At 39.6% G+C, this 20,086-nt stretch overlaps 1 protein-coding gene across 2 annotated transcripts in view; it reads right to left on the bottom strand.

Moving 5' to 3' along the window:
- kcnb2b (potassium voltage-gated channel subfamily B member 2b) overlaps positions 1–2,571 on the bottom strand; it is a 99,510-nt gene extending 96,939 nt beyond the window's left edge. The window contains exons 1-2 of one of the 2 annotated variants that reach the window (XM_058060161.1): positions 1,765–2,571; positions 612–1,306 (exon numbers count right to left, since the gene is read on the bottom strand). In XM_058060161.1, the coding sequence (XP_057916144.1) occupies positions 612–1,196 (585 nt within the window). In that variant the 5' untranslated portion in view covers positions 1,197–1,306; positions 1,765–2,571. Of the gene's footprint in view, positions 1–611; positions 1,627–1,764 lie in introns of those variants that run through there. The other variant, XM_058060162.1, reaches the window with a different exon arrangement.
- Positions 2,572–20,086: the final 17,515 nt, after the last annotated feature.

The following is a 20,086-nucleotide window of genomic DNA, read 5'->3' as shown; positions in this document are numbered from 1 at the left end:
TCGTCCAGGCTTGAAATTTTATTTAGGATCAAAAACAACACCAAAAAACAAAAACAACCGCCAATAAACAACAGAAGAAGAACGCACCCTGACAATTTTCCGTTTGAGCGGGTACAAGATACCTCGATCGGATATCGGAAAGGAATATTCCACCCTTGTGAATGCGATTGTATGTTCATTTGGATTGGCACTTTTCTTTCGGAATGAGGTGTATACAAAGGTTCAATTCTTTCTGTTTGAGAGAATAAACCGAATGCAATTGGACTATTTGGGTCCATGTAAACGTGGCTAATTGGATTGGGGAAAGGAATATTCCACCCCTGTGAATCCGATTATATGATCATTCGGATTGATACTTTATCGGAATCAGTTGTATACAATGGTTAAATTCTTTCCGTTTGAGCAAATAAACTGAATGCAATTGGACTATTTGTGTCCATGTATACGTGGATATTGACTTTATTAGTCCTAATTATCGCCTGATAATAATAATAATAAGCTTGACCTCCAAACAGATGAAGAACCAGATCCAGTTTCATGATTCTCAAGGGAAAAACTGTAAACTCGGGAGATGTAGTGGTGTGATCACACTCCCGGTTTTGTTGCCCTACCTTGGCAGCCACAGAAGAGCTGGGCTTCTCCAGGAGATCCCACAGCTTCTTCCTCTTGTCCGGACAGCAGGTGTTATCAAACTCTCCCTCTCCCTCCCGCTCCCTCATGGTCTCCGCTTCCCTGCGCAGCTCCTCGTTCATCTGCTCTTTTTTCTGGTGGTAACGGGCCTGGCAGCAGGACTCCAGGTAGATCTCATCAATCCCCCAGTAGTCTAACTCCTGGCCAAATGAAAGGGCGCACATCTCCTCCATCATGTGTAATTTACCCGTGCGGTAAAAATTCAAGATGGAAGTGAAGGCCCCCGGGTGCCTGTCAAAGAAATACTCATTCTCGTTCAGGCTGTAGTCGTCGCACACTTCCATCAGGGACTCGTGAGTGTTGCAGTCTCTCAGCTTGCCGAGCCGAGTCCTGGGTAACCGGTCCAGAGTCCGCCACAGGACCTCATGGTTGAGACCCCCGACGTTAAGGCGGACACGGCGGGAGCGGGCTTTGGTGCGGATGATGTCGATAGGTTCTGGGGGTATTGTGGAAGTGGAGCGCATGTTGGTGGGCTTGACCCCTGCGGATCCCAGCTTCTCAGCCATGGTGACGAAAAGGCCAAAAGGGAGCAGACGTTGATGTTACAATTGTAAAAAATAAAAAATAAAATTCTAAAAATGGTCGTTCGGTCCTCTTAAGGCAAGTCCCTCCATGGCTGAGGAAATAGAGCAAAGAGTTGTGTTGATGACGGAAACATGAAACATCATTTCAGGTATTACAAATTCACTCTACTGTTAATGGCCCCTCTTCATCACCTCTGTGGGAAGGTGTTGGCCGGAATCAATCATTTTGTTTTAAAAGTCAATATACTGCTTTGCAACGAATAATCACACACATTAAAAGACAATTTACGGTGTATACAAGCGCAAAAAATAAACAGGAACTAAACGAGTTCCTGGTTTTCTTTATGAATTACATGCTATAATACCTATAATAAAGTGTAAACATAGTTTCACTAAGATGACTGATTATTAGCATAAAAGTGACATTTCTGTAAAAAAAATAGTATAATAGTAATAGTATAACATGAAAACCTGTTACATTACACTACAATTTATTTATTAAAAGCAACCTGCACATGCAATATTAAATGTAAACAAAGTGTAGTCCTACCTTGCCGATATAATTCACATTTGTTCATGAAAAGTCGTCTTCTTCCAAGCAGGAAGCGACCCGGGATCCCACCCCCCCCTCCCCAAAATCCAGTGTAGTCAAGCGGCCACGACCGAGAGCGATCCACGGACGCCGCGCAAAAAACGCGCTCTCCTCATGTTGTCGAGTCGAGAGGAAGTATCGGGGAGGGGTTGGTGGTGGTGAGGTGAGGTGGTGGTGGGGGGGTTCAGAAAAATGTCATTCCTTCAAATAATCACCGGAGTGGAGTCAAGGCATCATTCAGGAACACGGAGAGAGAGAGATAGAGAGAGGGGGGGAAAAATAAGAGTCCCGCCTCCATCCAAAGTGCTCGCTTGTTGCGATCGCGTCGTGCGCGTAAAAGGCAAGTGCGTGGACGGAGCGTCCCGCTGCACACTACATAAGGAGCAGAGGGGCGCACTCGGGCTGCGGCACCTCCCGACGAGAGCAGAGGAGAGGGGAGGAGAGGTGAAGTGGCCACCGGCGGTCTTATTGCTTGCTACAGGCTGGAGAATGCAAGCGGCTTGCTCCATTGCGTAAACACTGATTTGTGTGGGTAGTGAAAGCTGCAGGACACACACACACATACACACACACACACACACACCAAAAGATCCTTTTGTTGGAGTTTATGGACAGGTGCCAGTGTTGGTCAAGTTGAAAAGTGTGATGATAACCACAGAATATTTAACTTTTTGTAACTAGGAAGACGCCACACACCTGCACTGCAAACAAATATATGCAAATATGGGTATAGAGCCCATAACTAAGTAACTTGACTTATATTTTTTATATATGCATAATTTTTAAAATATTTATTAAAATATTTTTATTTTTTACTAATTTTGTACTATTTTTTTTATAATTTTTTACTAATTTTTACAAATTTTAAATAATTATTTTAATTTTAAAAATAAACATCAAGAAGTGAAAAACCTGGCTGTTCAATATCTCACAATTATATGATTATGTTGTTTAGTTTCATTGTTCTCCAAGCATTCTCCCATGTTGTTCGGCGTCCTTGAACGCACCATACTTGTGTGCTCTGTATAGCTTTCTCATTCTCCCGCAAACAGGCAATTTTCCCCTCTATTCTTCTTTTACCTCATTGTTGTTTCCAAATGCTGATGCTGTGTGTGTGTGTTTACACATAAAAGCGAGGTTTGATGCCGTTTACGTCTGTGCTGAGTTCGAGCGGTGCATAACCTCAAGTTAATTCATGCTAGCACGCCGTCTTGCACCTAGTATACACGTCAAACAACCATGTGATGTGTCTGTTTGATACACAACATAAAATGTTACTAATGAACTCATTAATTAGGCTGCACGGTGTAGAGTGTTTAGCGCGCAGGCCTCACAGCTAGGAGACCAGAGTTCAATTCCACCCTCGGCCATCTCTGTGTGGCGTTTGCATGGAGTTTCCATGTTTTCCTCCCACATTCCAAAAACATGCTAGGTTAATTAGCGACTCCAAATTGTCCATAGGTATGAATGTGAGTGTGAATGGTTGTTTGTCTATATGTGCCCTGTGATTGGCTGGCTGGCGACCCAGTCCAGAGTGTACCCCGCCTCTCGCCCCGAAGACAGCTGGGATAGGTTCCAGACTCCAGGCTCTAAAATGTCATTTTAATAGTCCTAATATGAGAAACAAAACCAACTAAAATTCGAAAATTTGATTGGGGGGGAGAAGGTATAATATTATAAGAAAAAAGGCAAAATATGGCGATAAATTTGTAATTTTATAAGAAGAAAATGTACAAGAAAAAATTTGAAATGTGTGGAAAATTAATAAATAAAAACAGCTGTAATTTTCTGAGAATAAAGTTAAAAATAGGGATGTCCGATAAATATTGATACCAATATTTCTCGGCATAAAAATGCAATATACAATAAAAAAAATGCTGTATACAACACATATGTGCCCTGTGATTGGCTGGCGACCAGTCCAGGGTGTACCAACTGGGATAGGCTCCAGCACCCCTGCGACCCTTGTGAGGATAAGCAGTAAAAAATGAATGAATGTTATTAATTAATCAAATTCATTAATCAATCAAGTATTGACCCAGTATGAACCTTAAGGGCCACCGTAGTTCTGTTTAACATTACAATGGCGGGCAGCAAATAAGTCAGTGTACATTGTTTTGTCCATTCACACACATATAACATATAACGACTCGATCCGACCCGCATTCACGCAACCTGATCCCGGTTCGAAACCAAGACACCTTGATCCTTTTTTTGGACCACTTGCAAGAGAGAGCGCTAAAACCACCTGACACACCTGCATGCCTCCAAGTAATCAAAACCCATCTTAGTCATCCGTTATCAATATGTAATGATCTACCCACTCCCTGGTCTTAAATGAATAAATAGAGATATTAAATTATGTATCCCTTATTATCTCCCAGATCATTACCTACACTGATGTACTAGTTTCTCTCTCACTCTCACTAAGCTCTTGCTTGTAGTGAATATTGTTCAAAGAGCAATGAGAGCAATGATATTTCCCCGTAGAGCATGTGTGTGTGTGTGTGTGTGTGTGTGTGTCGGTTGAACATTTCCCCTTAGCCAAGCGTTTTTCAGAAATTTGATTATGCACTGCATATGTGTAATTGATTTCCCTGCCATGTCCCTTCCTCCCAGGGACGAGTGATCAATAGCGCCGCATTGATTTAAAGGGAGGCTTTGCCGCACAAATACCGGGCTTTAAACCTGTGCGGAGGAAATACTGCGTGAAGGTTAAAAAGCCGCACTACCGCAGGTGTCGCGTATGGGTTATGTATGTACATACGCATGCACCTTTAATGGCAATCACATATGGAGATGATGAATTATTTGCACCGTGTCCGGCATGTGGGCTTGGACATGCAAATTTGATTTGAAAGTGGCAGGAAGCTGTGTGAAATGTTCTTTTTAAAAAGGGTTTTTTTATGCAAAGATGATGAACTGACTGACCTGAAAGTTGATGACTTACGGTACACAGGAGCGATGTGGGGGGGGGGATCGATTATCGTCATGAGTGGCATGCAGCAAGTCATCAAGCCTGGGTGATATTTAAAAGAAAACATTAATACTGGAATTGTTGTGTGGCATCAGTTTGCATCACCAATACTCACTGTGTCATAGTCAAGTCAAGTCATAAGTCTTGACTAAGTATCTAAGTGCAATACCCATGCCACAAGGCATGCTGGGTAGCTTCCGGTACCATTTCTCCCGACATTTTGCTGTGTTTCTCTGGATTATTATTGTTATTATTATTATTGTTCATAGTGTTGTTGCAGTTGGACTACCCAGCATGCCTTGCGGCAATAGGAAATAACAGTTTTAAGCTAATCACCTAAGCAGAATACTTTGAGTAGACGACAGGTTCACTGAAAAGTATTTTCAAGTCAAGTCACAAGTCTTGACTAAGTATCTAAGTGCAATACCAATGCCACAAGGCATGCTGGGTAGCTTCCGGTACCATTTCTCCCAACATTTTGCTGTGTTTGCCTGGATTATTATTGTTATTATTGTTATAATTATTATTGTTCATAGTGTTGTTGCAGTTGGACTACCCAGCATGTCTTGTGGGCATTAAGAAATAATTTTAAGTTAATCACCTAAGCGGAATACTTTGAATAGTCAACACATTCACTGAAAAGTATTTTCAAGTCAAGTCTTGACTAAGTATCTACGTGCAAACGCATGCCACAAGGCATGCTGGGTAGCTTCCGGTACCATTTATCCCAACATTTTGCAGTGTTTGTCTGGATTATTCTTGTTATTATTATTATAATTATTATTGTTCATAGTGTTGTTGCGGTTGGACTACCCAGCATGCCTTGTGGGCATTAGAAAATAAAAATTTTAAGTTAATCACCTTAGCGGAATACTTTGAATAGGTGACGCATTTTACTCGACATGTTCACTGAAAAGTATTTTCAAGTCATAAGTCTTGACTAAGTATCTACGTGCAATACCCATGCCACAAGGCATGCTGGGTAGCTTCTGGTACCCTTTCAAAAGGTTTCATGTGACGTCATATCCGGTTGTTGTCACCCCACCCACTTTTCTGAATGCTTCTACACCGATTTCAGTTCAACATTTGCAGTAAACATGACAATTGCTTGTGATGGAGGAAGCTAACAAGCTAAACGGTCGACGATAGTTGCACTCAACCCGGACAAAGAGCTGTAAAAGCGTCAACACGGCATCCGAGGGGACGGCCTGGTGACTACACAGAAGTATAATCCTGGTTTGAGCCTTTCCAGTGAAGTACATAAACAGACCATGTCATTGCTCAGTACAGATACAATGGATGTAGCCAGTGAGTGTATGAAGGATTTAGTCCTACAAAAGTACTTTTATATATCAATCCTATGCTTTGCACTTAAGAGTCCTTAAGTATTCCAGCGCTGTACTATTGTCAACCAGTCCCGACAGTTAGCGAGCTGATTGACTCGAGCAGCTGCCTCATCCCTGAGCTGTCACTGCCTGCTGCTGTATTTTCCCTTTTCCAATTTGTCACAAAACATGTCCGCTCAATCATCCCAACAACAGCGTGGACGTAGTCTGAGGCCCCGGCAGCTCCTTCCTTCTGACGCTGTCAGCACATCAGAGAGACACATCATTATCGGTGTCACCTTTTCGTAGAAAGTACACCACGGCGTTCGCCACCAAAGGGCACTTGTGGTAGTCTTCATTTATCGAACATTGTACTCTCATAAGGGTATTACTTTAACTATATGTTTATTGTTGTGGTTGTATATAACTGTACTGCGTGGCGTGAGACCTCTTGTCAGTCATGTTGTCGCTTTCTTAGTTTTCTTACCGAATTTGATCGAAAGTAGTGGCAACAAAACGAACTTGCCCACAAACTATCCATCACGCTTATTTTTCCACCTGGAAAAAAAACACGCCAAAAAATGCTGCTCTTTAATAGGGTTGATAAGGCAGCATTTCAAGAAACGCTCCAAATGTTTCACAGACAGTATAAATTGCCTGTAAGGAAATACAAGTCACAAACGCCAATCCCACAACATTTTTTCCGACTCCGGTTTCCTCCCACATTCCAAAAACATGCTAGCTTAATTAGCAACTCCAAATTGTCCATAGGTATGAATGTGAGTGTGAATGGTTGTTTGTCTATATGTGAACTGTGATTGGCTGGCGACCAGTCTAGGGGTGTACCCCGCCTCTCGCCTGAAGATGGCTGGGATAGGCTCCCTCCCACATTCCAAAAATATGCTAGGTTGCTAACATGCTAATTAGCGACTCCAAATTGTCCATAGGTATGAATGTGAGTGTGAATGGTTGTTTGTCTATATGTGCACTGTGATTGGCTGGCGACCAGTCGCGGGTGTACCCCGCCTCTCGCCCGAAGACAGCTGGGATAGGCTCCCTCCCACATTTCAAAAATATGCTAGGTTGCTAACATGCTAATTAGCGACTCCAAATTGTCCATAGGTATGGATGTGAGTGTGAATGGTTGTTTGTCTATATGTGAACTGTGATTGGCTGGCGACCAGTCCAGGGTGTACCCCGCCTCTCGCCTGAAGACGGCTGGGATAGGCTCCCTTCCACATTGCGAAAATATGCTAGGTTGCTAACATGCTAATTAGCGACTCCAAATTGTCCATAGGTATGAATGTGAGTGTGAATGGTTGTTTGTCTATATGTGAACTGTGATTGGCTGGCGACCAGTCCAGGGTGTACCCCGCCTCTCGCCTGAAGACGGCTGGGATAGGCTCCCTTCCACATTGCGAAAATATGCTAGGTTGCTATCATGCTAATTAGCGACTCCAAATTGTCCATAGGTATGAATGTGAGTGTGAATGGTTGTTTGTCTATATGTGAACTGTGATTGGCTGGCGACCAGTCCAGGGTGTACTCCGCCTCTCACCTGAAATCAGCTGGGATAGGCTCCAGCACCTCCAGTGACCCTGGTGAGGATAAGCGGTAGAAAATGAATGAATGAATAAACAATTTTTTGCGAATTTTTGGTGCCCCCTGGAGGCCATGGCATTCTTAGCAGTTATCTAATAGGCTCTCTGGCTCTGCTAAATAGGATGAAGTGCATGTTTTTTTTTAATTGCCAACAAATTTATTACATCTTTACGGGGACGATGTCATGAGATCTACAAAATATTACAACATGGACTGTAAAATGTGAATAATTTTGCAACTACATTCCCTTTTCTTAGATCACAATGTCACGTGAAAAAACAGTCATAGTCTCTTTAAAACTTGATTACATTCCTTACCCAAAGTTGTCAGCACTTTATGAAAGCAAAGAAGCGATGACTGGTGCCCTTCATTGCGGTGTCTTCACTCTGCACAAAAAACAAAATGAACAGAGCGTCAAGGACTCAATTATTGCAGAGTTATTATATTGCTTGTCAACACAACCAATTAAAAAGGCATCATTATTGTACTTTGATATTGGACAGTATTGCTGAATACTGATGTAGCGATACACACGGGGATGCTTTTGTATAAAAAGAAAACTCCTATACAAGATGTGCAAAATACTAATGAACTTTTCTCCTTCTATGTTATGATAATGCAATTTTAAAAAGGTGTTATTTGTTATATTCAAATTTGGGGAAGGTGCAGAACCCACCAAGTGTGAGCGTAGGGACTCAGTGTAGTCAATAAAATGGAGGAAACACATGATTGCACCAGTGTGTTCATGTTTTTTTTTTCTTCTTCCTTATGGCTATTTATAGATGGCGGCCATGTCAAGGTTCACACAACGCACCCATCCACCCACAGTGGGCAGCAGAGGCCTTCAATATAATGGTCCAACACAGCCCCACGGTCATAAATCCATGTCATCTCTTCATTCATCCAGCAACAAACACCTGTTCACCTCTGACACTGCCAACAGCACCTTAGATGTCAAAAATACACACACAACACAACAAATATACACTCTTAGCGGTATAACTTTGTAATCACACAACCACAGAATCCCGCTTGCACCAAGGACTTTTTTTGATGATGTCATCTCCCTAGTGCCATCAATCAAAGCAAGGTAGCTGCAGCCATTTAAAAAAAAAAAAACATTTTTTTTCTACGTGTGTGCATGGTGCTTAGGCTTCAGTGTTTTCTCAGCGCTAACAGGGGGACAAACACACATGATTGATCACTGTTCAGTCCTGCTGCTTGGGTTTGAATAATGCATACAAGCCTCAGATGCCTAATTGGAAAAAGTCCGGTATTTATTTGGATCCCTACTGAAACTGCTCGCTGGGTAACGCTACCTTGAATGAAATAAAAGAATACATTTAGCACTTAACATTGTGAAAAGACTTGCTAATTTAGGAATAAAGATGTATATAGTGAGTTTCACCTCGTTAAATATTCTATAAAGACACGGGAAAGTAGTACTTAATGTAACGTAGCTGTTATTTTTAGCACTTACCGGTTAGCGTCCTCTTGCTAGCAAACAGGACCCCAGCAAAAACAGGTCGTCTATACATGCGCCTGACTGAAACTTTTTTTTTTAATTTACAAAACGTATTTTTTTCACATTTAGTAATTCACATTACTTCGCGGAATGTTACTATTTTATATACTAATAATAATTTTAGCCTACATTCAATTGTTTAGTGGTAGAAAACAGTGAGAAGACGACAGGCAAAACAATGTAAAGAGTAGCCATCTTTGCTAGTGGTGTACGATACCGCTAGATTTGGTGTCGATTCGATACCAAGTAAATACGATGCCAGATTCGGCGATATAGATAATGTTACTTTTAAATAGTTGGACGCATCATCAATATGAATCAATCTAAAATGTGATTTTATTTTAGATTATTTATCAGTTTAAATTCAGGAATTAATTAATAAAAATAAAAATAATTAATTTTAAAAAAATAATAAAAAAAAAAAAAACATTGCACTTGTTATTGTTTTTTTATTCTAATAAACAAAGCCTATAAAATTATAATTCCACATCAAATACTATAAAAGATATAAATCAAATTCTTTGTTCGAGTAGAATGGGTTTTCACACAGCCAACGATTCATCATATGGGCAGAAAAGCCAGAACTGACACCCTTGTAGGAGTTCGGCCATGGTGAGGTGGGTGGGATGGGGGGATGGGGGGGGGGGGTTATTTTCATCCTCCTAGAAATGAACTGGAAAAAAAAATATTAACGTGTTTTGCTGACTGTGCTTGTATTTATTTTAAAAGATGCTGGTGCCAGCAACTGAGATCGCCGTTTCCATGTGGATGAAAGGCTGAAACGAAAAATAAAAAATAAAAAATAAATAAAAATACTGTTTCTATTTCTGGTCCACAACTTCGCAGGAAAGTCAACATGGTCTTCAGCAACATCTGTACATTTAGGACAGCAGACTAGCCTTAAGGCTTTGCTCATCTTTTTTGGCCTTCTCGCTCCATCTGGCTCGTTAGGATGTCTTTACCTTTGAGCATCATAAAGCCAATGATGCGACAACTGGAATTAGGGGTGTCCCGATCCCGATCCCGAATGAACACAAGAATAAAGAATTCTACCTTTCCCGAGACACACAGGCAGCATAATAGAAGCTTACCCCCGCTAATACAAAAGTGTAAATCCACTCTAAGCCAGTTAAAGTCCCAGTGGATACATTTTTGTGCTTGTGTCCGAGCTCAGTTGATCCAACAAATCCGAACACAAAATTGGTGAGGGAGAAGCTGAGATCAACTCGGGGGGAGGGAGGGAAGGGGAACAAGGGCGTAAATGAATTAATGCCCTGAAAGACTCTAACAAGCATCTCGCTCTTGCGAGTCCCCGGCGGACGACGCAAAGGCCGAATTGAGGCGTACCGTCCTGCAATCGATCATGAGGATGTTCCTGGCAGCCCTCCTTGGTTGCAGCGTGCCCTCTACGCGGCGCGGGTTCAAAAGGGAAAAATCATGTTGAGACGCATCACAATAACTTATTGCTGTCAACATAAAGGACAACCCATGCGGGCAGATGGCGGTCCTTGGATCATTGCAGCCATATTAACCTTCCAGCAGAGGGATCACGAGCTTACTTTTACCAGGGACTGAGCTTGGGTCATCGCTCTAAAAATAACTTTGTAGCTTTTTTGTTGACTCCGGTGGAGAAGTACAATCAGTACGGCCAGCAAATCCCATCCGAAACAAAAAAAGCCATGACGCAAGCGACAGAAATGACAGACGCGGAGGGTGGGGGGGGTAACGTTATCCCTGACTGAAGACTGCGTACTTGTAAGGGACACCTGAGGGAAAGGTTAGCTAGCGTCGGAGCTGAACCCGATCTGTTTGATTACCCTGTCAGGCGTAGAGGTAATTAAAGCGGTACAGTTTAATTACGGGGAGTAGGATTCAATGAATCTTTCAACGGGATCCCTGACACAAGTACGTACCAGTATGTAGTTATTGGATCTGGGTGTAATGTTCTTGTACCTCACAGATACCTCACAATGCCCCCCCCCCCACACACAGTAAAACCACAAAAAACATTTTTAGGGCACTTGGATTCAACATTATTGAACATTTTTGGCCCTTTTACTGTCAAAAAAAAGTCAGACATTGGTCGTTTTTAGTTTGTCGCTGACTCTGACCCCCCCTCCCCATAACCCAGTAGGGAACAGGTGGAGGAGATGCTACAAGAGTGGAGATTTGCCCTGGAAAAGGAGAAAAATAAAGATTAGCCGCAGCAACACAGAGTATATGTGTGTGAATGAGAGGGACCCGAGTGGAAGAGTGAGGTTACAGAGAAAAGAGATACAGAAGGTGGATAATCTTAAGTACTTGGGGTCAGCAGTTCAGAACAAAACAATGAGATTATGAAAAGGAGGTTAAGAAACGTGTGATAGAAGAGTTTCAGCGAAAATGAAGAGTGAGGTTACAGGGAGAAGAGATACAGAAGGTGGATAATCTCAAGTACTTGGGGTCAGCAGTTCAGAACAAAACAATGGAGATTGTGAAAAGGAGGTGAAGAAACATGTGATAGAAGAGTTCAGGAAAAGACAGGAAGTAGAACTAGAAGTAGCAGAGATGCGGATGCTGAGGTTCTCATTGGGAGTGACCGGGATGGATAGGATCAGGAAGGAGTACATCATAGTATACAAAACTGGCCATGTTGTTTTGGTCGAGAGACAGTGCCACTAAGGAAAAGACAGGAAGTAGAACTAGAGGTAGCAGAAATGCAAATGCTGAGGTTCTCATTGGGAGTGACCGGGATGGATAGGATCAAGAAGGAGTACATCATAGTATACAAAACTGGCCATGTTGTTTTGGTCTGGAGACAGTGCCACTGAGGAAAAGACAGGTAGTAGAACTAGTGGTAGCAGAGATGCGGATGCTGAGGTTCTCATTGGGAGTGACCGGGATAGATAGGATCAGGAAGGAGTACATCATAGTATACAAAACTGGCCATGTTGTTTTGGTCTAGAGACAGTGCCACTGAGGAAAAGACAGGAAGTAGAACTAGAGGTCGCAGAGATGAGGTTCTCATTGGGAGTGACCGGGATGGATAGGATCAGGAAGGAGTACATCATAGTATACAAAACTGGCCATGTTGTTTTGGTCTGGAGACAGCGCCACTGAGGAAAAGACAGGAAGTAGAACTAGAGGTCGCAGAGATGAGGTTCTCATTGGGAGTGACCGGGATGGATAGGATCAGGACCGAATACATGAGAGGGATATTACATGTTAGAAGCCTCGGAGATAAAGTCTGAGAGGCCAGACTTAGATGTTTGGGATGGTTGTCCAGAGGATGGTTGCCAGGTAGGAGGCGTACAAGAAAACCAAAGAGGAGGTTTATGGATGTAGTGAAGGAGGACATAAGGGTAAGTTAGTGTCAGAAGACAGGAGATTGATTTCCTGTGGTGAAAGCCGAAAGAAGCCTACCCACTTTTTTTTGGGTCCCGAGCCACTCGTTGAGAACCACTGGTTTATATACTGATGCTATGTACAAAGCTTGTTAATTTAAGACGTTGTTATGTTTGATAAAAGACATAAAAAGCAATGAATCAATACAGATGCTTAATACAGATGGTTTCCTACAATGCCCAGGAACAAATTGCTTCGTTTTATGTTGTTTTCACTTCATGGTCTTTTCTCCAGGGGGGGGAAACCTTCCACCAACACAAACATTTAAATGCAGCTCAGCTTCCCGCACGACTGCACACACACACACACACACACACACACAGACAAATGCGAGTTTAGCCATGTGTGAATGCATTAACGCCGTGTCCTTTTCATAAGACAAGCGTGTTTATAATGAGTAGTGAGTTGTACAAAGGTACTTTTTACACTGACCTGTGCATGTGGGCTGCAGTGTTCTGTGGGAGTACCGTGAGTGTTTTTTTTTTTTTCCACACAAAAGAGCAGTATTAAGCATCTTGCACACACAGGAAGTCATTCTGTCTTCAAAATCATCATATGGCTTGTAATAATAGCATCTTTGTTGTTACCGTGACAACCGCTTCGGGAGTCGAGGGTTTGATTCGTTCAAATAAACTGCAAATTGCTGAACTTCAAAGGCAATTTTAGAGACTATTTTAACATGATTAACATTAAGTGTAAAAAGAAGAGTGAGGTTACAGGGAGAAGAGATACAAAAGGTGGATAATCTTAACTACTTGGGGTCAGCACTTCAGAACAAAACAATGGAGATGGTGAAAAGGAGGTGAAGAAACGTGTGATAGAAGAGTTTCAGCGAAAATGAAGAGTGAGGTTACAGGGAAAAGAGATACAAAAGGTGGATAATCTTAAGTACTTGGGATCAGCAGTTCCGAACAAAACAATGGAGATTGTGAAAAGGAGGTGAAGAAACATGTGATAGAAGAGTTTCAGCGAAAATGAAGAGTGAGGTTACAGGGAAAAAAGATACACAAGGTGGATAATCTTTAACTACTTGGGGTCAGCAGTTCAGAACAAAACAATGGAGATTGTGAAAAGGAGGTGAAGAAACATGTGATAGAAGAGTTTCAGCGAAAATGAAGAGTGAGGTTACAGGGAAAAGAGATACACAAGGTGGATAATCTTAAGTACTTGGGGTCAGCAGTTCAGAACAAAACAATGGAGATTGTGAAAAGGAGGTGAAGAAACATGTGATAGAAGAGTTTCAGTGAAAATGAAGAGTGAGGTTACAGGGAGAAGAGATACAAAAGGTGGATAATCTTAACTACTTGGGGTCAGCACTTCAGAACAAAACAATGGAGATTGCGAAAAGGAGGTGAAGAAACGTGTGATAGAAGAGTTTCAGCGAAAATGAAGAGTGAGGTTACAGGGAGAAGAGATAAAGAAGTTGGAGAATTTTCAGTACTTGAGGTCAACAGTTCAGAACCGCTTATCCTCACAAGGGTCGTGGTGGGTGCTGGAGCCTATCCCAGCTGTCTTTGTGGCGAGAGGCGGGGTACACCCTGGACTGGTGGCCAGCCAATCACAGGGCACATATAGACAAACAACCATTCACACTCACATTCATACCTATGGACAATTTGGGAGTCGCTAATTAACCTAGCATGTTTTTTTTTTTGAATGTGGGAGGAAACCGGAGTACCCGGAAAAAAACCCACGTATGCAGAGATGGCCGAGGCGAGGGTGGAATTGAACTCGGGTCTCCTAGCTGTGTGGCCTGCGTGCTAACCAATGAGAAATAATTATGATTATAATTATTATGTCTAATATATCGCGTCACGTAAGTGTAAAGGTGACTGTAGGGGTGTTATTTCATGTCTACGGGGCTCTAATAATGTCAAAAACTGTATTTAGAATGTTCTAAACTGTTTTTCTAGCTCTGCAATAATTATAAATTATTTTTTTGGCCCCATGGCGGGTTATTTAGCAGTCACACTCAATACAAAATGTATGGACAGTGAGCTAGCATTTGGTTTGCCCCATTGATGCACATACAAACAAATAATATCAAACTAACATAATGTATAGACAATACATCTGCATAATACAGAATTTGTACACACCGTATGTATTATTTTGGGTAAAGTTCACAAGGCTGTTAAACAAGCGTTCCGAACCATTTAGTGATACCTCCACTTTTTTTCCACTAAACACACGCGCGCACACACAGATTCAAATGTCAATGGAAATCAAACCTGTGGTATTAAAATCACTTCAGCTGAGGTGACCCAAGCAGAACAAACGCCCAGATGAACACGGATGCCCGGCCAAGGCATAAAACAAGGAAGTCTAATGGAGTCACGGCACAGCCAATCAATGAGCTTATGGGCGGAACCTTGGTTAGCGTCACTGAGTCTAGCTACGTAAACACAGAAGAGTGTAGCAGGCGTACAGCCACGCCCATAAGGAAGTATACACACCTGTACTACAAGCTTACTTTCTACTACCAAGCCATAAATACATCAAAACGACTAAGAATGATGGAACTTTTGAGAATTATTTATCGTTTGCTGAGCAGACGCACTGCGTGTAATTTATTTTCCGTGCATCAAAAACATTTACGAGGCTGTTTTCAGCAGCCCGAACAAGAAGGAGCGGCGATAAATCTGGAAACGACTGACACCGCTTCTCGCTTCTTTTACGCTGTAAAGATTTACAAGCTAAATCAAATTCATGTTTAAAGTGGGTTGTGATGGAAAAAGAAATGCTGCTGATGTTCTATATCAGCGTACCTAGAAACGAGTCTTTCAGCCTCTTGTGTGGCCTCCTGTATTTTTTCGCCACAAGGGGGTGTCATTCTCATTAGTTGCAGCTTGTGTGTGTGTGCATTCAGTACATTAATATTTAATATTTATAAGTTTACATGTTTGTCTATATGTGCCCTGTGATTGGCTGGCGACCAGTCCAGAGTGTACCCCGCCTCTCGCTCCGAAGACAGCTGGAGGATTTATAAGAAGATAGCTGAAATACTTGGAAAAAACGGCAATAATTTTATGATAATAAAGTCAAAATATTGAGAAAAAAATCATATTCTAATGAGAAAAAGGTCATAATTTTTCAAGAATAAATTTGTAATGTCATGGAAAAAAATGTCATTTTAGTAGTCCTAATATGAGAAATAAAACCAAATAAAATTAAAAAATTTGATGGGGGAGAAAGGTATAATATTATAAGAATAAAGGCAAAATATTATGGCGATAAAGTTGTAATTTTATAAGAAATGTACAAGAAAACATTTTAAATATGTGGAAAATTAATAAATAAAAACAGCTGTAATAGGAATGTCCGATAATTATTGATACTGATATTTCTCGGCCTGAAATGAGCATAAAAATGCAATACAATCCGACATTTAAAAAACGGCAATAATTTTATGATAATAAAGTCAAAATATTGAGAAAAAAGTCATATTCTAATGAGAAAAAAGTCACAATTTTCCAAGCATAAACTTGTAATGTCATGGGAAAAAAATGTCATTTTAATAGTCCTAATATGAGAAACAAAACCAAATAAAATTTGAAAATTTGATGGGTAGGAAAAAGTATAATATTATAAGAATAAAGGCAAAATATTATGGCGATAAAGTTGTAATTTTATAAGAAATATACAAGAAAAAATTTGAAACATGTGGAAAATTAATAAATAAAAACAGCTGTAATTTTCTGAGAATAAAGTTAAAAATAGGGATGTCCGATAATTATTGATACTGATATTTCTTGGCCTGATATTAGCATAAAAATGCAATACAATCCGATATTTGTAAATAATGCTGTATACAACACATATGTGCCCTGTGATTGGCTGGCCTCAAATACAACTGGGATAGGCTCCAGCATCCCCAAGCAACCCTTGTGAGGATAAGCGGCGATAAGAAAATGAATAATATATATAAATGACTAATAATATAAATAATAACTGTATTATTATTTATAATAATTATTATTATGTATTATTATTTATACATTATTTATAATAATATAAATAATGACTAATAAATAATAAATGACTGAATACTTGTGATCCCAAAGTGAACGAGAGAGCGACCCGCTGAAGCGAGACCAGGAAGCCAAACGGTCATCACGGCAGTCTCGACCCGTCTGTTGACCTTCAAAATAATAGCCGCAATGGAGTGGAGACAGTTCATTACCCGTCCACAATCTCATACGTCCTCTGCCGCTAAACAGGGCCAAGAAAAAAAGGTCACGCTCGTCTCTATTTGCTCTTTTCCTTCTTTTTGGCACGGTGGACGAGTGGGTGAAACACTCCAAACAGAGAACTGTTTACTTATATATATATTTGGAAGTCAAGTCAAGTTTATGCAGACCTATGTATCCGGAAATGTGACCAATCACAGCGGAGTGGGCGTGCCTGGAGGCGGAATAAATGAAAACAGACCATTTGTGTCGAAAGCAGGAAGTCCATGGAAACGCTGCACAAATAGGTGCAGAATCTGGAAGCTCTAGACAGCTTTATACGCAATATGAGACGACGCAATAGAAAGGGCTGAAAATAGGCCCCCTTTAAGCCAATGGTAGGCCTAAATTAAACATTTTCAAATATTTAATTTAATTTAATTTAATTTAATTTAATTTAATTTAATTTAATTTAATTTAATTTAATTTAATTTAATTTAATTTAATTTAATTTAATTTAATTTAATTTAATTTAATTTAATTTAATTTAATTTAATTTAATTTAATTTAATTTAATTTAATTTTTCATTCATTCATTTTCTACCGCTTATCCTCACAAGGGTCATGGGGGGGGAAATAGGCCCCCTTTAAGCCAATGGTAGGCCTAAATTAAACATTTGATTTGATTTGATTTGATTTGATTTGATTTTACTTTCATTCATTCATTTTCTACCGCTTTTTCCTCACAAGGGTCATGGGGGGGAAAATAGGCCCCCTTTAAGCCAATGGTAGGCCTAAATTAAACATTTTATTTTATTTTATTTTATTTTTTATTTTTCATTCATTTTCTACTGCTTATCCTCACAAAGGTCGTGGGGGTGCGGGAGCCTATCCCAGCTGTTTTTGGGCAAACCAATGGTAGGCCTAAATTAAATATTTTATTTTATTTTATTTTATTTTTATTTTTTATTTTTTTTTTAATTTTTTTTTTCATTCATTCTATTTTCTACCGCTTTTCCTCACGAGGCTCGCGGAGGGTGCTGGAGCCTATCCCAGCTGTTTTCGGGCAAGCCAATGACAGGCCTAAATTAAAATTTTCAAGCATAAAAATATCAATTATCAATTATGCATTGAGACATTAATTACAATGTAGTATTCCACTTTGGTCACTAGGTGTCAGCGATGCTACTGTAGTGTTAGATGTGAATGAATGACCTCACAACAGGGCTAAAACTCAACTCTGAACCCCGTGATGTCACTTCCTGTCCGCCTCTGACACACATTATGTTTATTATATTGAGTCACAAAAGTGTTAAGGTGACTGTAGGGGTGTTATTTCATGTCTACAGGGCTCTAATAATGTCTGTAAAACTGTATTTAGATTGTTCTAAACAGGTTTTCTACGCTATACAACAATTATTAATATTATTTAAGAAGATTATTTGCCCCGTGCCTGTATGTAAAGAATAGATATGTGAGTTATGATTTTATGTAGCGCATAAAAAAAAGCGACTGGGCTCATTACATGTGGTCATATATATCATAATGTGTTCTCATTATACAGTAATGACACCGTGGTGTGTTTAATTGCCGTGGGAGAATTAATACATGTACTCATTTGCTTCCCTCGTATTATAGGATCTCCACAGTGTCGAGGAAAGAAGTTGTACCTGGCGAATGTACCGCTGATGTGAAAAAAAAAAAAAAGTGCACGGTCCCTGAGGAACGCCGCATTGCTCCTAAGTGCAAATCTCATTCATAAGTGATGGGACATACGGTACACATCACTTAGGCTTTTGATTGACAGGCCTGGCATATTGCTGCCCTCAGCCTCTTTTATGTAACATTTAAAGTAGTTTGTCGAGCAAGGAGGAACTTTTGAGGTAGTACTTCACCTGTAAATGTGGAAATACGTGGAAATACGCATGGATGGACACGCATGGAGGGAATGGCGTTGGGTTCGGATTCTGCACGTAGGATGAAGCCACCTCGACAGGTGCAGCGGAGCGCTGCAAGACAATACACACGCATGGCAGTGAATGGGACAATATTCAAATGGTGTTATGTTTACGTAGCCATTAACTACACAAACAGCAACACTCATTTGCCGAAAACGTGGCCCCCTCCATATACACACACACACACACACACGTAGCGGCCGTGCTTATTCATCCTACATGAGCTTGTTTGCTTTGTCATGCTGCTTGGCTTCTGCAGCATGTGAGGTTGGAGAACAATAACCGGGCAAATATTAGTTTATAGTGGTTAAATGTACACACACAATAAAAAAGGGAAAAAAAATGTACACACACACACACACACACGCCACATCTGAAGCCACGACTGAAGCCTACAAAGGAATATGAGTTCCATGTACTACAAAGAAAGAAATGGGGGAATAAACATAAAAAAAGACATGTTTTGAAAAGAGAAGCTAAATATTCCCACACAAGTAAACACAACAGTGTGAGACCGGTGGCCATTGCTGTAATATAAATATATACGTATATATATAAAATTACAGGTTTTCTTGTAAATTCATGTAATATTTAGACTTCTTTTTCCCATCATAATAATACAGCTTTGGTTTCAGAATAATTTCTAGTGTTTATTTTATTTTATTTATTTTATTTAATTTATGTTTTATTTATTTTTTAATTTTATTTAATTTTATTGTATTCATTTTCTACTGTTTTACAGGTTTTCTTGTAAATGTATGCAATATTTAGACTTTATTTCCCTTCATAATAACACAGCTTTGGTTTCAGAATAATTTGTAGTTTTGTTTAAATTAAATTAAATTAAATTAAATTAAATTAAATTAAATTAAATTAAATTAAATTAAATTAAATTAAATTAAATTAAATTAAATTAAATTAAATTAAATTAAATTAAATTAAATTAAATTAAATTAAATTAAATTAAATTAAATTAAATTAAATTAAATTAAATTTTTTCTTGTAAATTCATGAATATTTAGACTTCTTTTCCCATCATAATAACACAGCTTTGGTTTGAGAATAATTTCTAGTGTTTATTTTATTTTATTTTATTTTAGTTTTGTTTTGTAACATATTTTTCTGAATTATGAATTTTATTTTATTTTATTTTATTCATTTTCTACGGTTTTCCAGGTTGTCTTGTAAATTCATGAATATTTAGACTTTCTAGTGTTTATTTTATTTTATTTTAGTTTATCTTAGTTTAGTTGAGTTTTGTAACATATTTTTCTGAATTATGAATTTTATTTTATTTATTTTCTACTGTTTTACAGGTTTTCTTGTAAATTCATGAATAT

This window comes from Doryrhamphus excisus, chromosome 21 (genome assembly GCF_030265055.1).
Source record: "Doryrhamphus excisus isolate RoL2022-K1 chromosome 21, RoL_Dexc_1.0, whole genome shotgun sequence".
Lineage (NCBI taxonomy): Eukaryota > Metazoa > Chordata > Actinopteri > Syngnathiformes > Syngnathidae > Doryrhamphus > Doryrhamphus excisus.
This window is presented reverse-complemented; position numbering and strand designations above follow the sequence as displayed.